A 19,980-nucleotide genomic window follows, 5' to 3' on the forward strand; every position below is an offset into this window, starting at 1 on the left:
CCACCTTCAACCTCCAGCAAGAGCCACTGCTTAGGGGCTGGAATCTCCTCTGAGATGACTGCTGGGGTCCGCTCAGTGACCTGGGGTCGTGGGGGGGCTGCTCGAGGGCCTTCTGGCTTCTCAGCCCTGGCCCTGGAGCTGTGAGCTGTTCCCAGCTCATCAACAAGACGACCCAGAGACCAGACGCAGCCAGGGACACACTCACACACAAGCACACAGACATATACACGTGCATACGCACGCATACATGGGCACCCCACATCCACCCCACACTTACACACACGTGCAGACCCCCCCACACTTATGCACACGTGTATACACACACGGGGGTTGCACTGCACATGCTAACAATGCTTACCCGTGTGTGCTCATGGACACGTGTGCATAGGTACATGTGTGCACACTGATACACACAGACACACAAGACCCAACACAACCCCCCCGAGACCAAGCTGTGGGAAGAGGGTCTCCCCCTCACCGCCCAACAAGGCCTCAAAAACTGGGGGCTCAGCCGGTGAAGCGTCTGCCTTCAGCTCGGGTCATGATCTGGGGTCCTAGGATCGAGCCCCGCGTCAGGCTCCCTGCTCTGTGGGGAGACTGCTTCTCCCTCTCCCTCTGCCCTCCCCACCCCCTGCCGGTGTTCTCTCTCACTCTCTCGCTCTCAAATAAATAAATAAAAATCTTAAAAAGAACAAAAGAAAACAGAAACACGTCTTCTTGCTCAGGGGAGGGCCCCCACCCTAATTGCTCCCTCCACCTCCTTCCTCCTTCCCGAGGATGAGGCAGGGCTGGCCCAGGGGCCCTAGGACTGGGGAGGAGGAGGCAGCTGCTGGTAGGTAGAAGGAACCTCTGGGAGGCCCCAGCTTCCCTCAGGAAGAGACCAGCTCTCTGGGGAGACAGCTCTGTTATGGGAGGAGAAAGGCTGGGTTGATGACCAGCTTTGTCACTTTGGTGGCCTTCTGAATGGTGGGCTGTCCCTAAGCCCCTGCCCAGTCCCCCTCCTCCAAGGGTGCTATGATGATGGACAGGGAGCCTGTGGGTGAGTAGGCTTGGCAAACTGGGAAGTGCCTGCAAACAGAAGGCCAGAACTGGGACATGCCTGGGGATCCCATCCACCGTCGGCCCCCTTACTCCTTGCTCTTCTGAGGGCCATCACTGCTGCCCCAACCCCTCCCTTCCTGTCCACAGAGGCCTCTGCTCCCCACCCCCTCTTCCCAGCAGAAGGGCTGGAGCCAGACTCAGAGATAAGGGGCTTGTTTTCCAAGGGCCCGGAATTCAGTACAGACTGCGGGTCAGGGTCAGAGGGGCACTGGGGTGGGGGAAGGCGCAATGAGCCTTTCCTTTAGATGGGGGCCTTGGGGCCGCAGATCCTACAGGGATCTTGTGATTTGTGCCCTTTCAAGAGGCCCGCACTAGGCATGGGGGGAGAGGTGGAGAGCTCCACGAAGATGCCCTAACCCCGAGAGAGCTCCATCTCCACCCCTGCTCTCTCCTCCGCCGGGCTGGCCTTCTCCCGAGATCTCCAGTGCCCCACCTCCCTCCTACCTGGAGCTTTTGCCTTATGTTCCTTCTTCATCTGATTAGTGACCTGCTCTGTCTTTACAGCTCAGCCCAATTCCTGCTTCTTCCAGGAAGCCTACACTGATGCCTCAACCAGGCCCCTGGCAGTGTCTCCCGGGGCTGACATCCACCTCCTTCCCCCTGCGCTTCTCTTGGGCAGTGTCCTGTCCCCACCCAGGGGACCTGGGCTCCGACAACAGTCTGCTCTTGTCCTCCTTTATCCGCAGACCCAACTGGGAGCAGGCACATGGCAGACCTCTGATGAAGACGGGAGTGCCCTTTTCGATGAGCGCTGCTCTGGCCAGAGCTGTGGGCACCTCTTTTGGGGAACTTGGGCCCCTCTGGGACCAACATCCTCCCATGGGGGGAGCAGCGACGTCTGTGGCCTTACTCCAGGGAGGGAGCAGCCGAGTGAGGCTAGGCGCTCAGAGGGAGACTTGTCCTCCCTGTGTGAGGGACGGTCACCCGGCAGAAGGTCCAGTCTGGGCTGAGTCACGTCCTCCCTGTGGCAGCAACACCAAGCTCCAGGGCGCTGGGCTGGGACCAGTAAGGATGGTCCTAGCAGCAGCAGCAGAAGAACACTCAGGCGGAGTGCTCACGCACAGCCAGGGACCAGGGTCAGCACTGAGGACAGCAAATCATGGAATCCTTAAAACAAGGAGACTGAGGCACTGAGAGGAGAAAAGGCTCATCCAAAGCGGCTGGCCTGGTGAGTGAGGACTTGAGTCAGCCCGTGCCCTTCACTCCTCAACCCGGCTGTGCACCTCAGCGGGAGGCAGCCCCCTCTCAAGGGTAGGGGTATGCACGAGGGGGCTCTCTGTGCACCCCTCTAACGCTGCCTCCCTCATACCCCATGAAGTCCGACGCCCAGACCGGTTGCACCACCTCGGCATCCCTCTGCCTGGCACCTAGTAGGTACTCAGCAAATCTGTATTGAAACAAAGTCAATGACGGGACGCTCTTTTCAGGGATGTAACACGTGGAGTTATGTAACAATGGAGCCAGCCGGCCCGGCCACTTACTTGCCAAGTGACCGCAGGCATTAGCTTGTGCGCGGCTCAGTTTTCCCATCTGTGAAACGGGGATGCTACTGGGACTTGCCTCCTAGACCTGCCGGGAGGCGTAACTGCACTAACATTTGTAGGGTGTCCGAGACAGTGCCTGGCACACGGCAGGAGTCACACAAGCGTGCGCTCTGGAACGCTCGTTGGCCTCGGTTTCTTCTTGGGTAAGCAATACCCTCCCTATCCAACATGTCCCCTCGCGCGGCGCCCTCCGCCAGGAAGTCCGAACTACAACTCCCAGCATGCCTCGGGGCCCGCCTGCCCGAGCTCGCTCAGTGCCGCCTGGACGAAGTCCGAACTACAACTCCCAGCATGCCCCGGGCACTCCCACGGGCCCAGGTCAGCAGCCGCGGTCGAAGACCGTGAAGCCCCGCCGCGCCAACCCCTTCGCTCCCGGTCGCCCTCGCTCGGAAGGGTCCGGGTGGAGGTCGGGAGCTGCCCCCGCCATGCTACGCGGACTGGCCCGGGCCGCTGCCGGGCGACCCGGGGCCCTCTGGACGCGGGGGTCTGGGAGCTGGACGGGGGTCCCGGCGCACGTGGTGGACCTGCGCAGCGACACGGTGACCAGACCCGGGCCGGCCATGAGGCGCGCCATGGCCGAGGCGGTCGTGGGGGACGACGACTACGGCGAGGACCCCACCGTCCGCGGTGAGCCCGGTGTGTGGGCCGCGGCCTGGGGGCGTCGCGGCGACCCCAGAGCGCTGTCCGTGGTGCTGGCGGGAGAAGGGGCCCGTGGCGCGCAGGGGCGGCGCAGGCTGGGCGTCGTGCCCTGCGGCCTTGCTGCTCAGTCCGGCCCATCACCCGACAGTCTGCTGGAAATGCAGGTTCTCGGGCCCCACACTCACACCCGCTGAGCCAGAGTCTGCAGGCTCACGGGCCTCCCGGGGGACCGGTGTGCGCAGTAAGGTGTGGAGCTGCGGATGGGATGTGTGTGGTCTCCTCCTGTGCAGAGCACCGCCCTGGGATGCCGAGCGAGGGTGGCACCCAAGGTCTCCTACCCAGCGAATGGCAAAGCAGTCTTCGAACCCAGGTCTTCTCTCTCAAACCTGTAGCTACTGTCCTGCACCCAACGCCTTTCCAAATGAAGACACACAGGAATCCAGTCTAGAAAAGAGGATTTGGACTCCGATAACCTAGGGAGCATTTTCACACACAGTGTTGAGGGTGGCCACCATAGTGGACCACTGCTATGAGAGGGTGTTTACCCTCTGCCCTGCCAGGGGCAAGCCACAGGTTGCTGTTTGAGCCCCAAGGGGCTGTGTGTAGGGTCAGGTGGTGATCGGTGATCACGCATTCTGCAGACACCTACTGCCTGGAACTTCGAAAATGCTGAGCTCACTGCTTAGAAGGCAGCCAGACACACAGACACCATGCGGTGGGGGAAGTGTCGGGGCTGGCATCTGTCCACAGAGAGTGCCTTGGGAACCGGTGGGGAGGGGAGGCGTGGAACTCACAGGGAAGGGGGACTTCGCAGAGTAGCCTCTTAAAGAGCGAGTGGCGCCCCCAGGCAGGGAAGGGAGCTGGCTCATTGGGTATTGAGGATACAGATAGGGACTGTGGCTGGAGTGTGGGGTACTGGGAGCCACCAGTAACTGGAGGTAAAGACAGAGGGCAAATCCCACTGGGCCTGAATGTCATGCTAAAGCCTTCAGAGTTGATACCACAGGCAGAGGGGAGCCAGAGCAACCTTTAAAGCAGGAGCCTGAAGTCCCCCCCCCGCCCCCCCCCACCGAGTCTCCCCTTCTGAGAGCTCCTGTCCTTCTGTTTTGGGAGAGGAAGTCAGCAGAGAAACCGCAGTGCCCCACCTGCAAGGGGCTGATGGGAAAGGAAGTGAGACAGGTGTGAGGTCTGGATGGGACAGGGGGGTTCAAACCACAAAGTTTCAATGTGGGGGAGACCAGGGCCCAGGGGGAGGCTGGGTGCAGGCTGTTGACTGAGAGGCCTCTATACCTAGGTATGTGGTCACCAAGACCACAGTCTGCAGCCCACAGACCAGGGCTTCTGTCTAGCTTGGCCACTCACCTCAGCAGGACGCGAGCTCACGGTTATGAGTAATGCAAAAAGAGTGCCATTGCTGATGGAGTCTCCCTGTGCCTCCTGTCCCTTCCCTCCTCAGAGCTGCAGGAAAAGGTTGCCAAGCTGCTGGGGGTGGACCAGACCTTGTTTGTGCCCACCAACACCATGGCCAACCTCATCTCTGGTGAGCGTGGTGTGGGGTGACCCCTGTTTGCCCTCCAGGTCCTCCCTCTGCATTTCTCTCCTTGGTGCGAGGGGCAAAGCTGGGACTACATCAGTGGGGTGCTGAGCCGTCTGGATTTCTGCTGGGCTCAGCGGAGAGAGTCCCTAGCAGGAGATGAGGGAGAGGAGAGGAGAGTGAGTTCAGCGTGCCCATGCTCCTCCCCCAGCTCCCTCTCCAGGTGGTCTCCTGGGAGCCCTCCCCATGCTTCCCTGTCTCCAGGCTCTGGTGACCACACCTCCCCCTCGACCCTTATGGCCTGGGGGTCTTGCTCTGTCCCTTGTGGCTTCCCTCCACACTGCTACACCTTTGTAAATCGCCCCTTTATTAAACTCTCTGGCTTCCTAGTGGGCATGGGCCTCTGTTTGCTGCTGGGCCCGACTGATACCCCCCGAGCTGCCTGAGCTGCTTGACCCCCAGGAGCAGCATGGTGACCAGCTTCCTGGGCAGGACATGCTCTGTGGGTGGGCTGCAGGGCACAGGGCACAACACCTCACTGGACGGTTATCCTGGACTTTCGTAGTTCCTGGGATGGTTCTCTGGCCCATGGCAGTAAGAGGTCTTGAAGGGGTGCCGTCTCCTAATTGGCATAGGCACTTGGGAGCTAGCCTCCGGGCTCAGCCAGGAGCTGGGCTGGAGCAGGTGGGCCCCACGGGACTCCCAGCCAACACTGCCCTCCCCCATCTATCAGTGATGTGTCACTGCCAGCGCAGGGGTTCCCAGCTCCTCCTCGGGCAGGAGTGCCACCTCCACGTCTTCGAGCAGGGCGGGGTGGCTCAGGTAAGGACCCGGCGCCCCTCACCTGGGGCCAGCTCAGCATTTCTGGCGGGAACCTGTTTCCTAGGCACCATGTTGGGACCTGCAGAGGGAAGAGATGGCCAGGGTGGCGGGAAAGGGAGCCATTCCCAGACTGACCACGTGGGGGCAGCCGCGGCCCAGGCCCCGCCCCCGCCCGATCGGATACGGGCCGTTCTTGGCGCTCTGCTGCCCCCTCGTGGGCACCCAGAGCACGGGGCGCTCGGGCTCGGGAGAACACAGCCCTTGGTTCCTCCCCTTCTTGCTGGGATGTCCGAGCCCACGTCCGCAGCAGAGGGGCAGGCTCGATGGCCCCGAGCTGGGGAGGAGCCGCGGGGACAGAGGTGGGAGGCGACGCTGCGCCCCTGGACCTGATCTTCCCTCCCTCTTTCTCCAATACCTGCAGATCGCAGGGGTGCACTCCCACCCCCTCCCAGACCTGCCCCATGGCACTCTGGACCTGGCTGAGCTGGAGAGGATGGTCACAAGGGGCCTGGGGAGCCCCTACCACCCGGTCTGTGAGCTCATTTGCCTGGAGAACACCCACAGCAGCTCCGGGGGCCGCGTCCTCCCCATTGACTACCTGCACCAGGTGGGCCCGACCCCACCACTCTGCCCGCCCCCCACCCGCCCCCAGCCAGCCAGCACCCCCCACCTGTGCACGGAGCCCCCTCCTGGGAGGGTGTCTTCTCATACAGGCCATGGGTGCCCAGGGCAGCTGGGACTGCTGTGGGAGGGAGGCATGTGCCCCTCGCCCGCAGCTACTGAGGGCACTAAGCCCCCAGGTTAGCCCCAGGACAGACACCCCCCTTCTCCCCAGGGAGCGAGTCCCAGGAGCACCTGCTCGCATGGTATGAGGGCTGAACCGATCGGCTCCCCGGTGTGAGAACTTGCCGCTAATGACCCTCCAGACCCTCTCCCTGTCCACGGGAGTGGGCATCTCCTCCGCAGAGGCACGGGATGGCTCAAACAGGGTGCGGCATGTATGGCTCGTGCCGCGTCTGCATTTGGCCACAGCGAGCCCACCACTTATTATCAACTCCCTTTCACAGAGGACGGCGCCCAGGCTCAGGCAACTGAGCGCCTGCTCCGGTCTGAGTGGGCCACTCTGGACACCAGCCCAGCCCTGATCCCTCTGGACCCCTCCAGGCTCCTGGAGACCGGTCCTCCCTCCGCTCGGGCCCCAAGCTCAGCCCCTCTGACCGTTGCCTGCCCTTTGCCCCCAGGTGCAGCTCCTGGCCCGGAGCCACGGGGTCCGCGTCCACCTGGATGGGGCCCGGCTGATGAACGCCGCGGTGGCTCTGCACGTGCCCCCCGCCCGCATCGTGGAGCACTGTGACTCCGTGTCTCTCTGTTTCTCCAAGGTGGGGAAGCCTTGGGCTGCCTCCCAAACACAGGACAGCGGTGGGTGTCCGCAGTAGGGGTCAGCTGGGTTCCGAGCTCCGAAGCTGGCCGAGGCTGGCCCTGGGCCTCCTTAGCCCCTCCCCAGATGGGGCCCCGTCCCCTCCCCATGCCCCTCCCCCGGGCACAAGGACAGAGATGCACACCTGGGGGGCTGGCAGGCAGGACTCTCTCCTTTCTTCCTCCCAGGGCCTCGGTGCGCCGGTCGGGGCCTTGGTTGGGGGGCCCAAGCACTTCATTGAAGAAGCCTGGCGCCTCCGGAAAGCGCTGGGCGGGGGGATGCGCCAGGCCGGGGTGCTGGCTGCTGCCGCCCTAGTGGGACTGGCGGACTTCGAGGAGGTGCTGCAGAGGGACCACCAGAATGCCCAGAGATTCGCCAAAGGTACGTGGACCACAGCCCCTACCCCCACTCTCACTTCCTTTTGCTCCCAGAAGAATGTCTGGGGGTCCCCTGCAGCAGGGCCCAAATCCCCAGCGGGTGTACTTCCTTCTGACTCTAGAACGTGTAGGGCAGCCACTGAGCCATGAGGCTTGGGCCCGGGACAGGAGGATGCTTTACCAGACCCCGGTGGAGGGTCTGGACCAAGCAGCACTCAACGGAAGTCAGGAATTCCTATTTCCTGCAGGATCTGGTGAGGGAAGCCTCCAACCCAGATCTTAATCTTTATCACTTGAGTCCTTGAAACAATCCCATGATGTCCCCACTTTACAGATGAGGATACTGAGGCCCAGAAGTTAACTGATTTGCCCCAGGTCACACAGCTGGAAAGTAGCAGAGCCAAGTCTGTGTGGCTCCAAGGGTCCCTCTTTTCCCTGCGGCGGCTGGGCTGCCCTCTGCCCTTGCTGGGATGACAGGACCAGACCTCGGGGCTGAGGTCCTGGGTCAGGCTCCACTCACCAGAGGCCCCGGGCCCAGGGCTCCAGGAGCTGGCATCCCCCATCTGCTCCGTGGACCTCGCCGCCGTGGAGACAAACATGGTGATGGTGAAGGTGGACGGGCTGCCACCCGAGGAGCTCTGCCGGCGTCTGCAGGCCGTGAGCGCGGACGAGGTGGCTCAGACCGGCCGTGCGGTGCGCGTGCTGCTGTTCCCCTGGACCGAGCGGTCGGTGCGCGCCGTGTGGCACCGCGACGTCTCCGCACAGGACACCGAGCGGGCGCTGAAGAAGTGGGGGTTTGTGCTGAGGCAGCTGGGGCGCTGAGGGCGGGGTGACTGGACCCTGTGCCCCGGCTGGGACCCAGGTGGGAAGTGCAGGTGTCCCGAGAGAGCAGGTGGCAGGAGAGGTAGTGAAACGACACCCAGTGACCCTGTGACCCGTCTGCTCGGACCCCTGGACTCCCCACACTCAGGGGGAAGCCTTCCACCCGTGCTCCTTCGGCAAGCCTCCTGCATCTGGGACAGGGCACCACGGGGGCGGACCGGTGGGGCCCAGCCGAGCCCCTTGCCGGAGCCCAGGAAGCAGCCAGGGCAGGGGCTCTGCTCACAGAAGAGGAAACTGTCCCGAGCCATTTGCTTGGGGGCGCGCAGCTGGTGAGCATGTCACGCGCTCCTGCTTGGGGACACACGGCGAAGGGTCACAGGAGATTAGAAAGGGACAGCGGGGCTGGATGCCTGGGAGCCCTAGCTGCCCCGCGTTGGGGGCTAGGGTTTATCCTGTGGTCACCTATAGACTTGTTCCTTTTTAAAAAAATTTTTTTTTTGCTTACAAAAGAGTATGTCTTTATTGTAGATGATCTGGGATTGGATCTCGTTTTTAGCAGTTCCTGGGGTCATGTGGGTCCAGAGGCAGACAAGGAGGCCCCCCACCAAACCCTTGTGCTCCCTGCTCCCCCGCGAACCGCACAAGTGCGGTTAGAGCCTCACAGGTGGAGAGGACCTGCCCGCCAAGCCGTCCCATCCAACACGGAGTGTGGGGTCGGGGCACGGGGTCCTCTTCCACCTGTGCCGACCCTCAGAGAAGGCACCTGTTGTGTCTGCAGAAGACGTCTCTGGCTGGACAGACACACAGATGCGCGCGCACACACACACACACACACACACACACACACACAGCTGGTAAGAGTGTTACTGCCCGCGCAGTGTTTATAGCTCTGTTTGATCAATTCTGAAAAAACATTAAGACAGAAAAACAAGGCTTATCTGCACAGAGCATAAACTGATTTATTTAAGGACAAAATGGCACAATGTTGCGACACGGAATGGTAAACGCTGAAATGTAGGTAGGAAGGGAAGCCCTCAAGGGGACCCCCAAGTGGTACCAGCCCCCAGGGTCCCAAGGAGCTTCCTGTAACCTTTGGAGCAATAAAGGAGGCTGGGGGAGGGGGACCGAGGCCAGAGGGGCTGCCCTCCAGCCCCCCGCACACATCCCAGACTCCTGAACCCCAGAAGGGGCTGTGTGGGGCTTTGGGTGCTCCACAGCCCCCCTGGCCTTCTCCTCTGCCACCTCGACTTCTCTGCCTATAGGAGAAGGAGCAAGCCTCACGATGACCCAGGAGCCCAGTCACAGTGGGCCTGCACCCGGGTCTGCGAGCTGACCCCCACCCACCTCTGTTCTGTAGCCCTGGCCTCTGCCTCTCGGGGCAGCCCCCGCCCCTCCTGGCTAAGAACCCCCACCCCTACTAGGACTTTCACACCTGCTTATTCAGGGCCCCCCGCCCCCAGGTCCCCCCGCAGTCACAGACATTCCCCAGGGGGCTGCAGATGAGAGGATGGGGTCCAGCAAAAGCAGCAGCCGCCCCAGGACAAGGACAGAGGCCTGAGAACAGGGAGGGGGCAGGGTGTGTCCAGCCCACTCAGCCGCCCTTGCAAATCCCAGGGGACTCCCGGGCCCCCCTCCTCAGGATCCTCCCCGCCGACACCTGCCCTAGAGCCAGGGGACTGAACAGAGGCCTGGGAGGCCCGCCAGCCTGGCGGGGCACCTGGCCCTGCCACGTGCTCCGGGATGGTCTGGGCCTCAGAGCCCCCTTCTGTAAAATGGGTGAATGGTAGCTAACGTGAAGGGCGATTGGAGGACGGGACAAGCAGATGAGCAGGTGACACTGGGCTCGGCGCCTAACTCAGTGGGTGTTTGACAGACTCAAACTCCCTCCTCCCCAGCACAGCGGCAGCTCCTGCACCTGACCCAGGGCCCTAGGGATGAGGACAGCATGGCTCACCAGGGCTGATGGGGGTGGGCGAGGGCAGGCCATGTCCTCAAGAGGCAAGGGGACCTGCTGAGCCCTGGGAACCTGCAGCACCCCCACCCCGACCTCGTTAACGTTCCTTTGGGTCACTTGCTGACTCTTTCTGGGACTCCCTTTTCTCATTCCCAAGAGGGAGTCACACCAGTTAGTCCCTAAAGGGCATAAACTGGGCAGGGGACCCCCGAAACATCCGGCTTTGCCAGGCAACAGGAACCTGGCTCCTTGGCTCTGCTCCCAGCCCCCCACCCCACAGGTTCCCCTCCCAACAAGAACTCCAGCCAGGCCTGCAGATGCAAAGGGAAACTGTGTCCCTCGCCCCTGCCACTTGCCCCTCTGGGACTCAGATGACCACAGAGTGGAGGTCCCCCGGCTGCCGGCTGAGGCTGAGAGCTCGGGCTGCCGCGAGCAGGAGGAAGCCGCTGATTGCCTCGGAGGCGCAGGAGCCCCAGGCCAGGGCTAGAGACCAGCCAAAGCTGACGCGGACGTCCTGCACGTGCCGGGGGCCGTACTGGCGGGCGGTCTCGGCGAAGGCCAGGTGGGAGTAGCTGATGTAGACGCTGACCCCTACCAGGGTCAGGGCACCTGGGGTGGGGGCAGGGGGACCACTCGCTGTGTCTACCCACTGAGCGCAACTGCCTCACCAGGACCTGGCTAAGGCGGTCCTGGAGACCAAGAGCCCCTCCCTGCTGGCCTTTGGGGGGAACGGAGGCTCTGATGCAGTCCCCAAAGCCACGGGCCTCACCCCACAAACGCCCCCCATGAAAGGCACCACGTATACCCTCGGCAACAGTCCCCACTCTACTGCCTCTGCATATACAGCACCCTCCCGTGTCCCCCAGTGTCCCTGACACACACACACACACACACACACACACATGCACACACACGGAGCCAGTGACCTCTACTGGTAGTCGGGGGGTCTGGAGCTCTGACCAGCTCCCCTCTCCTTACCGTTCCCCCCACTTCATTGGGTTACTCCCCCCCCCCCCCCCCCGGCCTGAGCCTCCCGCATCTGCAGGCCCCGCCCGCCCCCTCCCCCGTCTGCGATCACCCCCGCCTGCTCCCATCAGCCCGGTCTCCCCCCACCGCCGATGCTGACACTCTCCTCCCTTGGACTCTCTGGGACTGCTCAGAGCACTGACAGTGATGTCAGCGGACCCGGTTCCAAGGAGCATCCCCCGCGAGACAACAGCCAGCCTGGACCATGAGCGAGCGGAGCAGGTGTGTTCTTCCAACCGGGTCCTCGGAAGAGGAGCTCCCCGCAGCAGCTGCCCCCGGGCCCTCCGTCCACCCACTCATCTGGGCCATGGTTCTGAGAGCATCATGCCAAGGCTTCCTGGATACGATCCCTCCCCATTACTCCTCTCGGTGGCTTGCCGAGGTCCTCCTCACTGGATTTGGACCCACACAGCCGGTCTCTGGGGGCCGGCCGCAGCTGACTGCTGCTGTCATTCTCTGAAGCACACACCCAGGCTGTTGGTCCCCCAGGCTCTTGGCACCAGGCAAGCCCCCCTGCTCCCACTTGACCGAGGTCTCCCACAGGGCCAGCATCCCCTGGGGAGGGGGAAGCCCTGCCCCAGAGGAAGCCCTAGGCCCCTGTGGTCTGGGCTTCAAATGCCATGGCCTTGACCATAGAGATGGCCCGGATGCCAGACCCGGCTCAGGCCTCACCCCAGTAGCACGGTCCTCTGACGGCTGACCCCAAGGAGCCCCAGGGCAGCATCAGCGACAGCCAGGCTTGGGCAGCAGGGGGGCACCGGCTGGCTGGCAGGGGCAGATGGCACCAAAAAGCACTGGTGACCTTGGTGAAACCTTGGACCTCTCAGCTGGAAACTGGGACCACAGGGAAGCCACGGCTGAGGCCCCGAGGGTGCGCCGGGCCAGCGCCCAGCAGAGTCTAGGGGAATGTCGGCTGAGGAACTGTTAACAGTCACATTCTGGGACTGGACCGGGCTCACTGCCAAGGACCGCGAGACCCTTCTTCACCTGTGTCACTGCCGGGGTCTGCCCACTCCAGCTGTTCCCACCAGGCCAGTCTGGGAAGGAGGGGAGAACAGGTGCTCCCCCGTGCAGGTCTAGGAGACCAGGTCCAGGGATCGCCTTGGGGAGCTCAGCCCCGGGCTTCCTCCTTCCCTGGCTTGAGGCCCACAGCCAGAACCCCTGCCTGTGTCCCTAGAAAGGCCCCGTAACACCCAACATGCTTTTGCCTGCTGCAGCTCGGTCCCCAGGCTGGGCCCAGGCTCAGCACAGGCCAGATGGGAGCAGGAGACAGGGTGGCAGGAAGGAGGCACTCCCACTTCCAGGGCATGTGGCCCACAGGGCGCCCACACTCACCTCCTAACAAGAAGTAGCAGCCGGTGAAGAAGAGGAGGACCACGCTCCGCGCCAGGGAGCCCAAGAGGCCGCAGATCCAGCCACACACGACAAGGACGAGGCTCAGGGGCAGGGTCACCATGACAGCTCGGTGCAGGGCTGCCGGGAGAGGGGGCTCAGCATCCCGGCTGGGACCTGGACCGGCCCCCACTGCCCCCATACCCCCGCCGGCAGATCCAAGTGAGCTCTGCAGAGCCCTGTCTGCCTGGAGGTCACCTTTGCAGGACAGTTTTGCCTGGAGATGAAGGACAGACCAGGGGTGGGGAGTGGTGACTCGGGCCCAGGACTCACAGATGAGGTGCTGCACTGAGGTGGGGACATCCAGGTTCTCACTGGTAAAGGGATCGATCAGGGGGATGCAGCTGTTTTGCCCTAAAAAGCAGAAAGGACACAAGCCTGGGGGGCTGGACCCCTGTGGGGTCACCACCCACCCTGGGTCCCTCTGAGATGGGTGGTCTTGCGGGCACACTGGACAGCACACTCTCAGCCCTGCCCGAACCCAGCGGGCTGGCCAGTGGCCACGGAGCCCCATCAGATTCTCTCCTGGACCCCAGAGTTTGTGACTCCAAGTGGATCTGGAGGACTTAAGACCTTCTGTTTTGTTTCTGTAACGTACAAATACACCTACATAGATGTCGGTCTGAAATTCAAACATCCCGGAGACGCTGCCCTCAGCTCTCCCTTAGGCTTGGGGCCCTGAGCAGGCTCACGTGTGGCTTTGCCTGGACAGGAAAAGGTGTGTGTAACATGGACTCTGACTCTTGCACACACGCGTGCACACCCACCCACATTTGCACACACGTGCACACATCAGGGGGGCTTTGGAGCAATCAGCACAGTCTGTTCTGCGGATGAACAAATAGCTTGTCTTTCCTCCCCAGCTGCCACCAAGAAAGGTATCGTCATGCGTGTGCACGCACACACACACGCATAGTCACCCACACGTACACTCACGTGCATACACGCACACTCTCACATGCACACACGCTTGCACTCACACAGACCTATGCTCCCGTGTATGCACACACACACATCACACACTCTCACAGACACTGCTGCCCCCCAGGGCTGGTCCTGTGCAGGGGAGGACCCCCCAGCCTGCTGGTCACCCCGTCACATAGGCCTTGCAGAGGGAAAGTCCTCCTCTCTCCGCAGGTGTGAAAGGTACAAGGCACTCCTGTTTGGTGCCCAAGGGCTCATCAAGCCGTCAGGTGGTGGAGAGGGGGTTGGGGGATAGAGAGGAACAGGGGTCTTACTCCGGGAGCCCTGGGTGTGCTAGGCTGAGCCTCTGGGGACAGCAATTGAGAAACAGCTCGTGGTCACTTGGATGTGGAACCGTGCCCTTCCCGGAGGTCCCCAGTGCCCCGCACCTCTCCCACCTCAGCGCCCGCACCCCTGCTTGAGGAAGAACAGCAGCCCAGTGCCCTGGGTGCGGGGTCCTGCCCCTGCTTTCCTCCCTCACTCACCCAACCACCCCCCACCGATTTGCATCCCGAGAAGTAGCATCTTCTCCCCATCGGACAAAGCCTTGGAGGCGGAGGAAGGACGAGGTGCCACGTCAGGCAGCAGCCAATGGCAGAGCCCACTGAGAGCCTGGGGCTGCTTCTCATCTACGGAGCAATGTGCCGGCAGCTCCTAACACAAGACACCCCCGCCCCCACCAGGGAGGGCAAAGAAATGCCCAGGGCTCCTGCTCCCCAGGTTCTGGGGGCCCCAAAATGTCCTTCTCCCCGCAACCGCCCGGCGCCCGACCCTTTCATTTCTGAGCCCTACAGTCACCGCCCAGTTTTGGGAGAGGACAGAGTCCGGGATGGGGAGTGGGGGCAGGAGGGGAGCTGCCCTGCCCGCGCCCTCTGCGCCCCGGCCGGCCGCCGTACCTTCGCAGACGCGCCAGAGCCCCGAGTGCGAGGACAGCCGCGCGGCGCGCCCGGTGCTGTTGCCGGCGTCCGCCACCTCCAGGACGTACCAATAGTCGCTGGCCAGGGCGGCCGCCAGCAGCGCGAAGCTGAGCAGCGCGCCCAGGGCGGTGGCCAGGAGCAGCGCGCCCAGCCGGGCCATGCGCTCCCGGAGAAGGGTTGGGGATTTGGGGAGCAGAGAGGACCTCGGGAGTGAGAGTGGGAGAGCGGGGAGAAGGGGAGGCCGGCCGGGGAAGGGGGGCTGGGATTTGGTGAACTGGACCAGGGAGGAGGCGCCAGTGAGTAGGGGGCACGGTTGGGGGGATGCGGGGAGCCGGGGCGGGCAAGCTGGCGCTGCCACTCCAAGGCTTTTCTGGACGCGGCACCCCCTTTGCTGCCTGCGCGCCAGCCTCACAACACACCCCCCAGGTTCGCAGGAAGATCGGTCCCACCTCTCAGCGACGGGGTTGCAGATCTCGGGTGCAGGGATGGAAGTCTCAGAGCTGCAGGCAGACCTGCCCCAGATCTGGGTTCAAATCCCAGCGTCCCCGAGGAGCTGGTCGCTGGAGTGGGTCCCTTGTCAGATGTCTTACTCTCTCCAAACCTTCAGTTTTTCAGCTGCCAGATGGCCGGGCTGAGGAGGAGGAAGGGTGGGGCCCGTGTCGTCTCAGGAGGGGGCTCAGCAGGCAGCTGACCTCGCTGGCCAGGAAGCTGGCAGCCTGAATGGTGGGAGGCAGCCACCCCTGGCTGGGGCACTTGACCCCTGTCTGCTCCTGGTCTAAATCAGTCTCCAGGACTAACCAAAGGGATCCAGTGAGGCGGGGTGGATGGGCAAAGGACCTAGGCAGGCTGGCAAGGGGGCTATGGAAAGAGAAGTCTTGCTTCCAGGCAGCCTTCTACAAAAGCAGGAGGGGAGAGGGGTGAGGGAGGGAGGGGAGCGAGGAGGCAGGACAGGGCCCCTGCTGGAAGACAGGGGCAAGGTGAATAGTGACCCCAGCATTCAGCCACAATGTGACAAGGATCCACACTGCCTTCAGTGAGTCACAGCCTTGTTTTCTGTGTTGAAGGTATGATCGAGGGACTGGGAGGATGGGAGGAGCCCCTCTTGGGCGGCAGCTCCATATCCTTTTAACCAGCAACCCCTGCCTGTCAGCCCGAGCTTTCTGGAAGGGTCTCCTTGGCACCCCATAAAGAGGGTTCTGCTGGGGGGCGCCTGGGTGGCTCAGTGGGTTGGGCCTCTGCCTTTGGCTCAGGTCATGATCCCAGGGTCCTGGAATCGAGCCCCTCATCGGGCTCTCTGCTCAGCAGGGAGCCTGCTTCCTCCTCTCTCTCTGCCTGCCTCTCTGCCTACTTGTGATCTCTGTCAAATAAATAAATAAAATCTTTAAAAAAAAAAAAAAGAGGGTTCTGCTGGCAGGGCTGGGGACCACACTGCTTGAGGCCACTGTCAGCACCGAGCCACACAGCTGCACACAAGAATAGACACGTCTCGCGCTCACGATGCGGTATAGATGGCCGTGTTAGCAGTCTATACCCTATCTCCCTGCTTTAAAGTTCTGTGCTCGAAACCCAGTGAGCAGCGGGAGCCACTGACCACCTTGTCCCCTAGGCAGCAAGCAGTGGTCCTCAAGGGGCTACTTGGATGAATTCCACCAGTCTATGTCCCTAAGATGTCCCTAAGATGAATTCCACCAGTCTATGTCCACCCAGATTATACCCTAGCCTGGTTCTGAAAAAGTGCCCCTTTGGAATGACCCCCTTTTTCATTGGTCGTCCTCCTACGACCGGCTCATAACCCATAGTTGGAGCTGTCGGTTGGCCACTTGGTAAGCACCAAGCCCGTCTCCAGGACGCTAGGGCCTCTTCGGAGATCGTGTCACGCCACCACCACCAAAATCAGGGACAGAAGGGACCTTTGGATGGAAGAAATTCCGATTTTAAGTGACAAAAGAAACCGGGCTGCACCCGAGCCTTTTTTTTTTTTTTTAAACTTGCATTCAACTTGCTCTTCAGGGGCGGTAAGGACCCTGACCCCAGCGACAGCTGTGCCCCCGATGAGCCTCCCGTTCCAGGCTGATGCCACAGGGCATTGCCTCCAGCCCCAGGCTGAGGAAGCAGCCAAAACTGCCGGAGAAATCACGGAGCCGCTCAGCATCGCGGCTCAGGCACGACTCAGCCCGCCGCCCTCAGCAAACTCCTCCAACAGAAGCCGGACCTCGCTCATTTACCCACAGGCCGGTGCCATGCAATCGGGGTGCCCTGTGGAGCCAGTCCTCCCCGGGAGGCTCCTCGAGACGCTGTTCTGGCCAAAACCAACCATGCTACAGGGCTCTCAAGGGGCGGAGGTCGTAGATCGGACACGGAGGTCTTCCACACTGATGCGGCTGGCGGCCAGGCGGGGAGGCGGCCACACGCGGGGTCAGTCTCATCCCAGGAAGCAATAGGATCTATGAAGGGCGCCTCAGGGCCACATCGGACTCGCCAGCGTCTGCCCACGGGCCTCCGACGGAGCTTTGCTACCAGGCAAACGGGAGGGTGCCACGGAGGGCCCCACATCACGACACGCCCTGGAGTCCCCGGAGCACACGCTTCTCTTCCCCGCGCCGGACACAGCTTTCCCTGCTTCGGTCGTCGGCCGCCTCCTCCGTCCCTGGACAGGCAGCTCGGGCCTTTCATGCTCTACTCAAGGCGGCGTTGTCTTCCCAGTCCGCCCGTCACACGGCTGTTTGCTGGCCGCGGCCTGGAGCCTGCGCTCGCCACGGGAGGCTGAGTCCTGCCCGGCCGCCACTCGGTTCCTGGCGCGGCTCGTGGCTCCCGTCAGCGCTCAAGCATCGGCGTGAACGAGCGGACGGACGTCGCCGCCTTGGGGGCCGAGGGGAACATGAGCAGAGAAGCTAAGGCCCCGGTGTGGGTGTGGCTGGTCAGCTGAAAACTGGCCCGAACGCTGTAGGCCGAGCCCCGTGGGGGAACCGGCGGGGGAACCAACCGCGCAGTTGCTTTAAGAATGAGATCGCCCCCCCTCCTGCCCCCCAACCCCGCCCCAGACAAGAAACCCTTTGTGATGGCAACACTGTTTCAGAGCCAGGCGCCTCACCACGGAACCCTCTTCTCAGCGCAGACCTCCGATGTCAAAAGCAAGCACAGACGCGGTCGTCGCAGCAGAGCAAGCTGGGTGAAGGGTATGTGGGGCCCCTTCGGACCGTCTTCTCAAGTTCCCATGAATCTCAGTGCGAAATTTTTAAAAATGCTGTGTTAGGAAGATGGGTGGAACCCTTGGGGGGCCAATTTCCGTCCCGCAGAATGAAGGCCTGACAAAGCAGTCTGAAAAATTGGCACGGGGATGGTTCCGAGCCAGGCCCGGCCCCGGTCAGGCAGCCGGCCCCGGTCAGGCAGCCGACCCCGGCCACACCCGCAAGGCCGGGGCGCGACATTCATCAGGGAGGGCCCATCTCCGGGGCCAGCGGGCCTGGGTCCCGTCCTTGGCCTTCGTCGTATGATCTTGGACAAGTTTCTCCACCTCTTTGCGAGGCTCTATTTCTGCATGAAAAAATGCAGAAAAAATTACTGGCAAATGGTGACTTCTTTTTTAAGTGCAACCTGCAAAGATTTGCACTTAAAAAAAGCTGGTACCCAAGGGGGTACCAACCTGCCGGCGCTGTCTGAAGGCTCCACGCTTGGCCGGTCACTTTGGGTCAGGCTGGCACTCGTCCGTGCTGGGGACGGCTGGAGGATTCGGATCCCGAGGCTGGCCTGTAGGGCTCTAACCTGGACACCACGCTCTGCACATGCCAGCCCATAAGCATCCGTCACGACCCTTCCAAACTCTCACAGACCTGGAGAACCCAAGAGGGGACACATATATGAAGAAAACCCTGAGGCTTTGGGCCTTGGCAAAGGCTTGTGGCTTGATTAACGGAGGTCTAGTTCGTGCTTCGAGAGGACAGTCACGAAGGCCCGGGGATAAACACGGCCTCTAGACAACACCTCTGCAGGAGGGGAACATGTAAGATGGACCGAGGGGCAGCTCCCGCTGGGTCTTGCTCCACAGCACGGCCTGCCGAAGCGGAGAAGCCCATCACCGCCCGCTGCGCAAAGGGCCAGCTTCTCTTCGGAGCCACCGGTAAAGGGCCGCTATTACAGCGAAGGACCCATGACGGATGGGCACAGGCATCAGAATGAAGCAGCTCAGATGAGTACAAAGGCTAAAGAGCTTTTTTTCCTCCAACAGAAACCACTGCAGTAAATACCCTCTGAGCTTGGAGGGAAGGACACACCTCCCTCTCTGACAGATGCGGTAGAAAGAGCGGAGTCTAAAACGCATTTTGCATGGCCAGTTCCCAGCTGGAACGGGCGCAGGTGACACACACGGGCGGGCCTTGTAGGCCAGGGTCGGCTTCTTGTCTGCCAGGGCTCATCCCAGCCCGGAGGCCCCGCAAGCCTGTGGGCGGGCAGCAGCAGGTGGCGGGCCAGGAACCACCACATAGAGCTGACAGGATTTTAGAAACCCAGTAGGGTCTGCAGCTGTGTTAGAAACCAAATGGTTTTTATTTTTCCGAAACAAGATGACCTCCAGGAGGACCGTTCACAACCCACCCTGCAGCTCCACTTCGTGGAGGGACAGATACAATCTGTCCCGTAACACCAGGCTTCAGCCACGAGTGAGCCGGCCTCGGGAAGGGACGCGGACGGGGGGCGGCGGGGGCGGGTAGCAGCCGTGGAGACACGGCCACCCAGGGATGACAGGTCACCCGCAGCAGCCCATCAAGTCCCCACGGCTCGGAGTCAAGTGATTTCAAAAGGATTCGGGCCTCTGCGTTGCTGTAGGGGCGGGAGCCGCGAGCGGGGCCGGCAGACGAGGGCGTCTAATGCAGCAGTTTCGCGCGGGCCGGCTTCTGCTCCTGCTTCCGGCTGCCTGGTCTCCAGAGCCACCTGAGGCTCCCACGGATTTCCCCGAGGACTGAGAATGGCTTCGTGCTCGCTCTCATTGTACTTTGTGCTGCTCTGCGAAGCAGTAATTCCAACAAAACAAGAGAGCGACTTTGTGGAGCCCGAGAAGCTGGGACGCTGTGTCACGCCCCCCTCACGCACGAATCCCGCACCCGCACAGAAGGCCAGCTGCGGTGGTGCAGGCTTCATGACCCCGCGTTACAGACGAGCAAACCGCAGCTCAGGGGCACCAAGCCGCCGAGGTTAGTGCCGCTGCTCTAAGTGATGTCACGGAAATCCATGATCTTGTAAGACTATAAACAATATATCTAAGTTATCTACAAAAAATTTCCTCTAAAAGACATTTCCAGTGCACTTTTTAGATTAATCGATCTCTCTGCCCTCCTGGAGGGGTTTCACAGGAGAAGCACAGGTGCCTCACTGGCCACCTAACCCACATGGTGAGAGGGAAGTAGCCACCTGCAGAGCTCTGGGAGCGTTAAGACCAGGAATTCCTTCCGCGGGTCTCCTGTCCCAGGTCGGCCTGCC

The 19,980-nt window shown here is 62.0% G+C and overlaps 2 protein-coding genes across 4 annotated transcripts; one reads left to right on the forward strand and one right to left on the reverse strand.

The window, feature by feature from the left end:
- Positions 1 to 2,957: 2,957 nt before the first annotated feature.
- On the forward strand, positions 2,958 to 8,535 carry LOC116875227 (probable low-specificity L-threonine aldolase 2). 3 transcript variants are annotated; one of them, XM_032870486.1, is made up of 7 exons: positions 2,958 to 3,272; positions 4,741 to 4,824; positions 5,552 to 5,640; positions 6,062 to 6,247; positions 6,882 to 7,019; positions 7,246 to 7,438; positions 7,973 to 8,535. In XM_032870486.1, exons 1-7 carry the CDS (start codon positions 3,071 to 3,073, stop codon positions 8,254 to 8,256), a joined length of 1,176 nt encoding a protein of 391 aa, XP_032726377.1. In that variant the 5' UTR covers positions 2,958 to 3,070; the 3' UTR covers positions 8,257 to 8,535. The 3 variants fall into 3 exon arrangements, with proteins under 3 accessions (XP_032726377.1, XP_032726379.1, XP_032726378.1); XM_032870488.1 differs by lacking the exons at positions 2,958 to 3,272; positions 5,552 to 5,640 and having other exon boundaries at positions 4,341 to 4,824; positions 7,981 to 8,535; XM_032870487.1 differs by lacking the exons at positions 2,958 to 3,272; positions 4,741 to 4,824 and having other exon boundaries at positions 5,266 to 5,640; positions 7,981 to 8,535.
- A 1,703-nt stretch (positions 8,536 to 10,238) lies between these two features.
- Positions 10,239 to 14,668, reverse strand: TMEM235 (transmembrane protein 235). The gene is given in 5 exon segments (XM_032871045.1): positions 10,239 to 10,599; positions 10,602 to 10,819; positions 12,572 to 12,709; positions 12,902 to 12,982; positions 14,488 to 14,668. Coding segments are annotated over 5 exon segments (828 nt in total). The 3' UTR covers positions 10,239 to 10,389.
- Positions 14,669 to 19,980: the final 5,312 nt, after the last annotated feature.

Source organism: Lontra canadensis, unplaced genomic scaffold (assembly GCF_010015895.1).
Source record: "Lontra canadensis isolate GAN:19392208 unplaced genomic scaffold, GSC_riverotter_1.0 scaffold41, whole genome shotgun sequence".
NCBI classification, from domain to species: Eukaryota; Metazoa; Chordata; class Mammalia; order Carnivora; family Mustelidae; genus Lontra; species Lontra canadensis.

Excerpts from the sequence above, each read along its gene's own strand:
- LOC116875227 (XM_032870486.1), top strand. The coding sequence starts at position 3,071 with ATGCTACGCGGACTGGCCCGGGCCGCTGCCGGGCGACCCGGGGCCCTC. Across the intron at positions 3,273-4,740 it reads CGAGGACCCCACCGTCCGCG|AGCTGCAGGAAAAGGTTGCC; the intron begins GTGAGCCCGGTG and ends TTCCCTCCTCAG. Across the intron at positions 4,825-5,551 it reads CATGGCCAACCTCATCTCTG|TGATGTGTCACTGCCAGCGC; the intron begins GTGAGCGTGGTG and ends CCCATCTATCAG.